Consider the following 12,066-nt stretch of genomic DNA (forward strand, 5'->3'; position numbering starts at 1 on the left):
AAATTGTTGCCCATATTATTTATTTGCTCCTGTGTTATCAAAACATCTATGACTTATGCTGACCTAATCCAAAACATGCCATAGAATTTCACTGGGACAGGAGGTAAGGAGTCTCAATTCTGCTGGCGTACAGAGAAAAAAATGCTTTCCTCAGCCAATGGAGTAGTCAATGTTGCAATTAAACAATGATTATGATAGAAAAGATGGCAATTTTAAAACGTTGAAAGGGCTTCTTTGTTTTTAAACAAGAGTCTGATCCACAAATCAAACTTATGTATCGTTTCAATTCATTTATCAGTGTAGAAAATTAACCAAAATGGATTCCTTCAAAGGTTATTGTTCAGTGTTAGAGTTGACCTTCGTCCTGCCATTAATTATCTGTGTACTTTTGTCAGATCATTTAACCTTAGTGATCTTTGGTTTTCCCATATGTAAGATGAGGGTGTTAAGCAGGATATTTGCTAGGATCTTTCAGCTCTAATATCATATGAAATTAGATGCCTAAGAAGTTAATTTGGAGCATAACACTTTCTTTGGTTAAGAGTAGACAAAACTTTTAGGATGTTTTAGTAAACATACTGCTTTTAGTTTGTAAGCTATAGTGTAAATTGGCTGTGCTTACAGTCCTGATTGGCAGCCAGAGAAAACATTAGTCCTTATTATATTAGATTACAGTGGTTACATGGGTTAACTTCTCTTGGCATGACGTGGCACTGTTTTAAAAAAATTGAAATAGTTAATAGTCCCTCATGCCAATACCATTTAGTTGTTTCCCATATTGAATCATTCACACTGAGTTTAGTGATTCTGTTGGGAGTAAAAAGCAAAACCAGCAGCTTTCTTGTCACCATAAGAAATGGGTCTGGAGGGGTCATTTGGTGTCCTCTTTGGGAATAAGCTCTTGGATTAGGTAGCCAGGTTTCTGAAGTGTGTGTGCCCCTGAAGAAAAAGATGTGCTCTTCTGTGCTTAAAAAATTGCAGAGGTTGACCCATCATCTGCTAGAAATGCACTTGCAGGTGTTTTTCCAGAAGTGCTCATGACTCTCAGCCCACCACGCCACCCACAGACATTTGCTTGCTCTCACATTTGTTTTGACAATAATAACATTTTATAATGCTTTTGTTGGATTACACATTATATGGAATTTGCATTGCCTCTTTGTGACTAATATTGAATAACTTTGTTTCGCTTAATTCATAAGTAAAAACCATAAGCAACATACTGTGCTGAAATGTTTAACTCCTTTATTCAAGTGCCAACACAAAGTAATTACAAACAATTCTGGGACACAGAACCAAGCTACTGTTGCCCCTTCTGGGACTTCTCAGCCATTCCAGTGAAAAAAGTAGAGAGCAGGTTTAGTGTAAAATCTTAAGATGCCAGGGAGCTCAGGGATAGGGTCTCCAGCACACTTTCCTGCACACACAAGTGATTTTTAAAATACCTTTTGTAAATCTAAATAAAGAAATATAATACTCTTTAGAAAAACTCAATTTTGAAGTGTGCAAGTTTTCTGACTTGAAGGTTACAAAGTACTAAACATTGCAAGTTAATGGAAATTCAATTAAACATTTGTTTTATGGACTAATCTAACTAGATGGCAGCACATAACAGCTTACTGTTTTGTTTAGTTTGCAAAAAACTTTTGTGTGTGTGCTTGTGTCTTAGAATCTAACCACAAAGCAATAAGAAACTCAAACAGGGAATCTGGTGAATTGTCTCTAAAGGATATGGCAGTTATGGAAAGAAGTACAAATGATCTAGATGTGATGAGTAAACCAAGGTGTCATTATTCTGAGAGAAATTTGTATAACCCAGTAGAGTGGACCCTGGCAGAGAAATAACATTAAAAATACGTGTGCAGCCCATAATCAGAATTAAGATGATTTGGAATTTTTTTTTTGATTTTGATTTCTGCAAAAACAAAATTAATGTGGAAAACAACCAATAAAAGGAAGTAAGACAGGCTGCCCTTCTGAGTCCATTTGGAAAGTGATACAGGATTTTTTTTTTTAAACAGCAGCATTAAAGCTTATTAGCAAAAAATGACTAGTTATATGGATTTGAACTGTCTGAAAGTTGTTGTGCTAAAGTAACAAAATATTTATTGTGACAAATTTGTTTCATACATGATTAGTATAAAAAAATGCTTCAACCCAAATCAGTAAAATGTTCATTACAATGTTTAAAAAAATAATTACAACATAGGAGATTCAGTTGCATAAAAATTGTGAAAATTGAGCCAGTACACTAAGGCATAACATTTTTTTCTTACTTTCTGATGAGCATAATGGTTTGAAATGAGTGGACACAAAACTGGAAAAAAAGTACATAGTACATACGCTTTTTACCACCCAGACATTTGTTATTGAATGGACTTGCTGTTTTCTGAAGTACTTTTGAAATTATTCTATGCCCTGAACTACTTTTAAATAAATTGTAATGACTGAATCCAGCAGTATTACATGCAAGTAGATGACACTTGTTATTTTGAAGATCAGATAAACTTTTTTTTTTTTACTCTCCAACCTTCTCTCTGCCAGCCATTTATTTTAGCTATTCCATAGTCCCAAATGTTGGTTAGTACAGGGTCAGCATCTTGAATTCACTTATGAGCAGGAAGAATGGACAGCTCCCTCTAAGATGTGGTTCTTGACCTAGGTTACCCATTAAAATCCACTGGGTGGGTCTCAGTTTCTGGATGCCTAGGTTGTAACCAAAGTTAAGCAGGAGCTCTGAACGTATGACCCAGACATTAATACCTTTTAAACTTATGCAGCTGATTCCAAGGTTCACCAATATTAAAAATCAACAGAAACTCAGTTTCTTAACATAAACTTAATGAGGTAGAGACAAAGAGGTGAATGGAGTCAAATATTTGGAGATGGGAGAGTAACAAAAGTAAACATTTACCTGAGAAACAAAGGTGGTATTAACTCAGAAGTTTCATGCACAAAATTTTTTTTAAATTGGGAAAAATGTTCTTTATTTTGAAGTTGTCATGGGATAGGAAAATGAGTTCTAAAAAATACTCTTCTTTTTCAAATATGATTAAGCATTTTTAAAAAATGGGCTTCAAGGAAAACCTGGCATCTTTTTGAAAACCTTCATAGTGAGATCTCCTCTCTTGCTTCAACCATGGTAATTTATCATTTCAATTATGATATTTGCTTGCCCAAGGCAAATCTATAAATCAAAATGAAGGATATTTTATTGAGTGTTGTGTATAAGGTAATTTCTCATAGCCATTTTAGGGCTTACCATTTTCACTTACCATTCTAGGGCTAAAAGTAATTTGGTTAAATCTCCTTATGTTTATAGATGAAGAAACAAAGCTCCAGAAAGGTACCTCATAGCAGGCTATGGGCACGTTAAGGACATGTGACAGTCAGAACCCAGAACTCAGGGCTCCTGACTTGCAATTCACTTTCTTTTCATATGACTGACAGAAAGGACCAAGAGCTTGTCGGACTGCCTGCTGGCTTAGTAGCCGCCTTCCTTCTTTCATTCCCCTTTCCTTATAAGAAAGCCTCTGAGGAGAACAGGTTATTAGATGATGAGGGATCTATGGAAGGAGAGAATGCAGTGCGGGGAGGGGATAGAAACTATCTTCTTTGTAACATTTAAAGAAGCAGTTGGTTGTAGCATTTGAAAACGCCGGTTGGTAAGCTTGGGCATGAGCAATGAGACCGGATTTTTTGTGTTTGTTTAAGAGAGGAAAGAGTATCGACAATAATGAATAGGTGTGAACTGATTTGTTAAATATTAAGAATGGGGTTTGTAACAGAGGGTAACTTTGACAGTCATAAGTCATTTATGATTCTTTAGTTTAACTCTGTAAGTCTGCAGCCCTGCAGATCTTTGTAGAAAAAAATAAAAACGCATCCCTATATTTAGGGACACTGGATGAAATATTTTCAGAAAATGAGATATTTCAGTGGAAATTCTTGCCTAATATGTCACCACTTTGAAAATGATTAAAGAAAATGGGGTCTCCCCCAGCAGAGGCAGGTACTTTGACTTGTCAAATTGAAGTTGGACATTTTCTCTTAGTTTGGAACTGCCACAAAATAAGCCCTTTCATGTCCTCAGTAATACCAAACCAATGCAATCCATCTGTTCTGCTAAATTATTTCTAGTTCCCTAACCAAAGGCACTGCTTTTTCATGCATTTTATCATGATTTTATGCCCTTTATTATATTTTACAAAAGGTTCTGATTCCTCCAGGGCCAATGAGAACTGATTAGGACACTGGCCTCAATCCAGGCTTTGAACAGAGGAGGGGAAGGAATAGAACTATTTCCTTTTTTCCCTGCTCCTTGGCAGAAAAAAATATGAATCTATACCGTGTGTGTGCTCTGTGTGTGGGTAGGCTGCATTTTATCCTGTCACAGTATGACTTTGTAGATCATGTTCAGAACATTCCTTCTATAATCAGGTTGCATTAACAGGCTTTAATTCAGAAAGACTACTTCTTTAGGAAAAAACCACGGTGTGTTGTGATACTCAATGATATGGTCATTTTGAACAACTTTAGCAAACTTCAAACGTGAATGTATACTGTTTGGGGCTCTGATCTAATAAATAAGATCATATTCCTCGGGTGCTTAGCACAGGGTAGGCGCTCAGGGCGCGTGAGTTCCTTTCCTGCTTCCAAGGAAGAAACTACTTGAGTGCAAGTCACAGAGAATGGAAATAGAATAATGAATACCTCCTACATGACAGCGTTTCTTTACTAAGAAATTGAAGGAAGAGCTATAAGGTTTCTTTCTTAGACTTATATTGGCAAGTTACTTAAGATCTATATTTGCATCTCAAGTGAGAAATACCCAGGTGGAGACCCATGCCATCCTTTATAGGCATTGAGTGTCCGAATATACTCAGAATTCTCAAAAATTCTTTTGGTCAAACTCATAGATGACTTTAGCTAGGCATCCTGCAGGCTAAATATCTCTGAGAACGGAAATCAGTATCTCCCTAAATTACAGTTATCAGAGCACTTTATCCTATTTTCTGACTCATTGTGCTCTTGACCTTTGGCTCAAAAGCGCATCATGAGACAAAATTGAAGGAATAAAGGGTACACAGGAAATAGAAAATATGGGAAGGGATTAAACGGAACTATCTATATTTAAGCATAAACACATAACTTAATAAATTACTGATGATGATACCAGAAAATGAAAACTGTTGGAGACCTCAATTTGAGAGGAAAAGTAGAATGTGACAAATTTAAGACATCTGATAATAGGCAAAACGAACTAATAAGAAAGGAGAGCTGGTGCTGTTTCAGAATTTTTAGTTAGACATCCACGGAGTTCCCACAGCAGTGCCTCTTGGAGGTATAAATCTCAGAGCATGCTTTCTCCAGATCCTTTCTCCAGGTAGAAACATGTTTTCATATTGAACTGGTTTTCACTGCCCTCTTTCTGTAGAAACATGTACACCCTGTTTGTGTGTCTTGTTCTCCAGCGGCCTTAAACGCAGAAAGTGATCGTCAAGAATTAGTGCTTATATTTAGCGTAAATATTTTTTAAAGAAACATTTTCTATAATAATAAAAAGAGTCATTGTAAAATGCTTCCTGGGAATCAAAAAGAAGTGTGGTGGGGGGAGGTGAAGAAATCAAAGGAAATACTTGTATACTTTGTTACATTTTAGTAGTGAAGGGGAGGTCTTGAGTATACTAAAAAGTGATACTCTTAGAAGAAGTGAAAGCTAAATAGGCTGGGCCAGATGCTCTATCCTTAGTGTTAGTTAACTGGTATTACACAAGGGAATGACTGAGATTCAGCAGGTGTTCTCTTAAGATTTATCAGTTCTTGAGCTACTGTCAATAATTGAATCTTGCTAGCAGATTATTTTTCAAATGTGTGATTGAACATTCAGCCTGAATACTAGTGGGATTGTGGGAGAATGAGAAAGGACTTAGGACAAGCATGGAATGTATGCTATGTAAATATATATGACTAGTTTGTGAAAACATAAAGATATATTTATTACTAATGGTATATAATGTTACACCAGAGGCAAAAATTCAATGTAGAACTGAAAAATATCTTTATAGAAAAGGAGAAAGGGAAAAAATGATGGCGCTTCATGATAGTAGTCCAAACATGGGTCTGATAGTTAGCTACAGAGCTGGCATTGTTTAAGATAAAGATGTTTCACTGTATCAGCGTATAAGATGGTAGTGGCTATGGATTTCATAGCCTCATAGAAGTGAGAGCTGGAAGCCCTGTTATTTCATGGTGTTCACTATTCTGCCAGACCAGGACCGGCTGCCGCAGTCTGGTTTCCAGTGTGCTGCTCATTCTAACATTAGATGACTCAGACCATGGAGTTACTACTACTTATCTTGGGGGATTTTCCTCCAGCTGAAATCTCCCAGTTAAAATGTTTCCCTTTAATAGTGACTTAGAACTTTCTCTTTCTCATTACTTGTCATTCTGCTTCTTTGGTTGTTCTGGTCTTCCATAAATGTCTCCAAATCTAATGTTTACCAGCAAGCCATCTAGGTCAATAACATGTTTGTTTATTGATCAGAGCAATGGTTGACCAGATGGCCATCATAAATTTGCCCTAGTCTTCAGCATTACCTACCTGGTTTAATTTTAACATTCAACGCCTACCTGGGAATAATTTCTCTAAAGCGTATTTTTATTTTTCTGGAAATGTAAATGGGGTGTCAAACAGAGGGAACTTCAGTGCCATCACAAAGAAACTCCATAAGCATTTGTTTATTCAGCACATAATGGCACAGTGTCAAGAAGTTTCTGTTTTACCTCACTCCTGTTACCTTCTTCTTACCCCTTGGGTCCCTCACCATTCCTTTCTCACTGTGACATGATGATTTATTTTCAGTGACAAGCACCTCTACCCAGTAAAGCTCTAGGAAGTGTCAGTGTATCGAGGTTCTCCCTGCCTGCCCCCTCAGGGAACCACACAGCAGCAGCCACATCATCTTAAACTAGGGAGATTGAGCATGGAATTGTCTTGGTCCTGAGCGGTGTCATTGTCACCTTATGTTTCCACATCAACTGGTAATTCATGGTCAGGAACATGAAAGGACAGGATTCCCTGAACAGATTCTCTCTGAATTTTACTGTAGTTCTCTGCTAATATATTACTTTACAAGTGTCTTGTTTTGATAGATATTTTAAGTAAAATATTAACACGGTTTGGGTAATTTTAGGAAAGCACAGCAATTTTTAAAATAAGGCTAATTAACTTCATACACCAGCACGTTTATTGGGCTCAGAGATGTGCCAGCTGAGAAATGTGACCAGGAAGAACACTTTGTCCATTGACTGACTGAGATTTAATTTATGTACAGTTTTGTCTGTGTTGAAGGACCATTCTTTGTTAGCTGAAGTGAACGTTTCTGCCTAGCATGGGTGTAAAAATATTGACTGAGTCTATAGAGTGTCTCAAACTGTCTCTGATTAAACAGCAGTTATTGTTTTTGTTTAATTTCCATTCTGTCACAAACTAATGCTTATATAAAATACATTAAAAATGAGATACTACAATAGTGAAATAAAAATTGAAGACATACAAGATTATATTTGATTCAGCAGACATAAAAATACTCTGTCAGATTACTATAAAAGTTTCTAAATATTTATTCTCAGCTTTATGCAGACCTCATCACAGACCATTCATAAACACTTCCTGAACTGTTACTGATCCCAGTGTTACATATTTTGAGTGACATTTGTCTAGACGAACACTGTTGTGAGGTGCACACACATGAAGTGATCAGCATATGGGTAATAATCAAATACATTAAAATGTATTGGTATTTACTTATGTCCTTTAAGAAACAGTAAGGAATTTGTTTCAACAAGTTCTTTGGGTGAGTGTGTAAAGTAAGAGTTGAATTTACTTGTTAGCTAAGCAATAGCTCCTGTTTGTTTTTAAGTTGGTACTTTTACAAAGGAGTTAACTATTAATTATTATTAATTTTTAATTATTATTAACTTTTTTGTTTGATGCTTTACATAATTATTTTATTTCATTTGTTCCTCACAGTAATACTATAAGGTAGATGTTATCTTCTTTTTTTTAATAAATTAATTTTTACTGGAGTATAGTTGCTTTACAATGTGTTCATTTCTACTGTCAGCAAAATGAATCAGCCATACATATACATATATCCCCTCCCTTTTGGACTTCCTTCCCATTCAGGTCACCACAGTGCATTAAGTAGAGTTCCCTGTGCTACACAGTATGTTCTCATTAGTTATCTATTTTATACATAGTATCAATAGTATATATGTGTCAATCCCAATCTTTTTTATAGATTTTTTTTTTATGCCAAAGAAGAATATGCTTAATGTCAATTGCCCACTTAGGCATAAGCAATCCATTGGATCTGAACCTTGCATACACTTATTTTTCAAGTATTATTATGGTACCTCGTTAATGCAAATCCGTGTCACACTCCTACATGATGAAACTCCGACCATTATTAATCATCTTAAATGTGACTTGGGGTCTTATTGTCTCCTAAATGTTGTCAGTGAAGTACTGTAGGTCTCTGCTGTTTTCTTTCAGCGAATTCAAGGTCGAAAAGCCAGCCTGGAGGAAATACAGCTTGTTCATTCTGAACATCACTCGCTGTTGTATGGCACCAACCCCCTGGATGGACAGAAGCTGGACCCCAGGACACTACTAGGTCTGTATGGGCCTCCATTCTACTGAGAACAGCACATTCCAGCACTGTCATTAGTCAGCGCTGCTGTCAGTTCAAAATACTTGGCAAGCAGTGAGACAAAAAATCAGCTTTTCCAACAGCACTGCTCTGTGGAATGAGTCGTTTACAATAGAAGTCAATGTAGATGAAGAAAATCCCGCATTAGAAAAAATGACACTGCAAGTTTCATGATGTTTACTTTTATTTGAATAGCATTTGTTCACTGTGTTCTAGCTGACAGGAATAAATGCACTGTGGAGTTTGCTGGCTTACATTTTTAGACTAAAAAAAATAGTTTTTGTGTTCTTTATGCAAATTTATCTTCACCTTTCACATTTATTTTGTGTCTTTCAGTTCTTTTTTCTATGACCTTAACAGACAAAGGGTATAATACAACTTATTTTAAGTGAAAACTCCTTACTGCTACACCTAGAACACTGTATTTTATAGTAAGATTGCATTTTAAATCTTAATATTATCAGAGTTTAAAATCAAATTTATGTTTCACAGCTTTATATAGACTTTATATGAGCGATAGAAACAACAGATTTTGAAGAAAGTTCATGACAAAACCGTATTTTAACGGAAACAATCTATTAATTACGTTTATTCATAATCTTTTACAATGCAATAACAATACATGACATGGCAATGTATGACAGAAAGATCATGTTTTAAGTTTTTTAACTAAAAAAGGCATTTGAGGACTTTTTCTTGCCCCTTTCTTTCAAATAAACCTATTGTGTCAGTTCCAAATAATTGGACTCTTTCACGCAATTCAGTATTATTTCAAAATGATTTTATGTTAACTGGTCCTAAACAATTCAAAAGCAAGTGTATGACATGTAGTAGGCAGGCATCTTGGAAAGCAATTATAAGGGGAAATTAACAGTTACCAATTATAACGCTAAAAATCTGCCCTTTTAAAACAAGTGACAGGCATCCCTAAATTTATGAAATAAAGGTATATGGTTGAGTGTGTGTGTGCATGTACATGCATGCAAGGTAGGGAGAAATTGACAGAAAAGGGAACACAGAAAAATTACTCAATTTTTAGAAAGCGTATTATGAAAATTTGATGATGAAAATCAATTTGTATAGTAGAATTAAAGTCATATATGGACTTCCCTGGTGACGCAGTGGTTAAGAATCCGCTTGCCAATGCAGGGGACACGGGTTCAAGCCCTGGTCTGGGAAGATCCCACATGCCACGGAGCAACTAAGCCCGTGCGCCACAGTTACTGAGCCTGTGCTCTAGAGCCTGTGCTCTGCAACAAGAGAAGCCACCACACTGAGAAGCCCACACACTGCAATGAAGAGTAGCCCCTGCTCGCCACAACTAGAGAAAGCACGCACGCAGCAACAAAGACACAATGCAGCCAATAAATAAATAAAATAAATTTATTAAAAAAATAATAAAATAAAATAAAGATTCAAATTTCTTTAAAAAAAGAATTAAAGTTATATAGTAACATAAAGGACAGTGAGTCAATCTAAACATATATAATCTGTGTGTTTTTTTCTTCTTTCTGTTGAAGGAATCTATCTCTGCACATGCAGATCTTTACATAAAGTACTTCTTTTGCTGTGGATACTGTCATAAATGTCCTTATTTTAACATGAATTAATAATCCCACCCAGTTTACCAAAATGATGAAGTAAGCCAAACAATAACTTTCATGGTCTTCTGTGGTCGAAATACTGATGCATTTTAAAGATTGGAAGCTATGTCCATTTTGATTATTGTTAATTTAGTTAAGAGAAAACAAGTAGAAAACCTTCCCTATTTCTTTTCTTTTCTATATTTTTTAACTAGCTCTCAAATTATTATTCAACCTAAGCATAGGACTAGGTACTTTGGATTTAGTTAGGATAAATTTACACATAGGTGTTTAGATGTTCCAAGACCACCATTATTCCACATTTTAAGAGAAAGGACATATTTGTAAAAGAAATGAAATTTAAACTCCGGCAACTTTGAACTGTCATACTTATGAAACATGGCAATACCACTTTTTTTTTAATGAAATTTGACACTTTTGAGAAAAACAGATTTTCTCAAAACACACATATCATTTAAAGATTTGATGATTTAGAAATGAATTCTAATACATAATTTAGAACTTGGACAGAAGTCCTTTTCAAATATGTATGCAATGAAAACACCAAGTACCAATTATTTAATTTTTACAGTTTTGATCCAAATGGCCATTTATCTCATTAGTTCTGAATATTTAATGTGAGATAAAATTCATACAATTGATGATTTTAGAATCAACTTTAGATACACATGTGGAGTTCCATAGGCACCTCTCAGGGATCAGTGCAACGATGTCAGCCTTGAGTGCAAGCTACAGGAGTAAAGGTAACCAAGGATGTTGCATTGCTAGGTCTTGATATCGAGCACTAAATTCCTCTTTGATGATGCTTCTGAACTGTATCAGTTTCTCTCATGAATCCAGAAACTTGGCCAATTTTCCTCAATTCAGGGTCTCAGTTAAAAATCCCATTCTTTTAAAAGTTTAATTTTTCATAATTTTTTGTTCTTTGTGAAATTTGAGTTCTTGTGGCTTGTTTTTTGTATCTAAAAGACCAGATTGAAGCTGCCTTGTATGAATGTATAGAAATTCATAGCCATCAAGATATTTTCTCTCTCTTTATCCCTTTCTTTTTCTCCCACACATCCTCTTCTTCCTCTGATCCCTCCCAACACAGATGGTGAGGGAGGGGTTGTCGATGCACACACACAGTAAACTGAAATTTATTCAATTCTATGAATTCTCTGAATTTAATTGATACTACTACTTTTGATAGTTATGTTCTAGAGTTAGGAGAAAGGATTTAAACAAAAGTTCATTATGACTGGACCCATCAGTCTTCGTATGTTGAAAGACATCTATAGCTTATAAAATAATTAGATTTGAAAATGGGCAGCATTTATCTCTTTAAATACTCTAGACCCTGTAAGGTGACACTTTTCAAACATTCTCTTTAGTCATTTCTGCCGAGAGGTTTTTCCTTAGCATTAATATTCCTGTCATTCTTACTACCAGTTTTCGTTATCTTGTGGCTAGCCAGAGCTCAGTCCATGGGTGAGGCAATATAACATTATTAAAAAATAAATTGAGTCAGTTCAGTGAAATAAACATTTTTTGCATACTACTAAATTTAAATTATCGATTAATTTGGTTGTTTAGTATTATTTAAACAGTACTAAGCTAGATTCTCCTCAAGTATTAAATCATTTATTTTCTGTATTCCCTTAGAGTTTAAGAATTTTTTAGATTACTTTAAAAATTACTTCAGTACACTGTAATATTATCTTTAACCTTTTTCACTGACTATGGAATGAAGAGTTCAGACATTA

At 35.3% G+C, this 12,066-nt stretch overlaps 1 protein-coding gene across 2 annotated transcripts in view; it reads left to right on the forward strand.

Moving 5' to 3' along the window:
* Window positions 1-12,066, forward strand: part of HDAC9 (histone deacetylase 9) — a 577,220-nt gene that overhangs the window by 269,981 nt on the left and 295,173 nt on the right. For both annotated transcript variants that reach the window (XM_082662560.1, XM_082662561.1), the window contains one exon: window positions 8,561-8,681. In XM_082662560.1, coding sequence (XP_082518686.1) covers window positions 8,561-8,681 — 121 coding nt within the window. The remainder of the gene's footprint in view (window positions 1-8,560; window positions 8,682-12,066) is intronic.

This window comes from Grampus griseus (genome assembly GCF_964374135.1).
Source record: "Grampus griseus genome assembly, chromosome: 9".
NCBI lineage: Eukaryota > Metazoa > Chordata > Mammalia > Artiodactyla > Delphinidae > Grampus > Grampus griseus.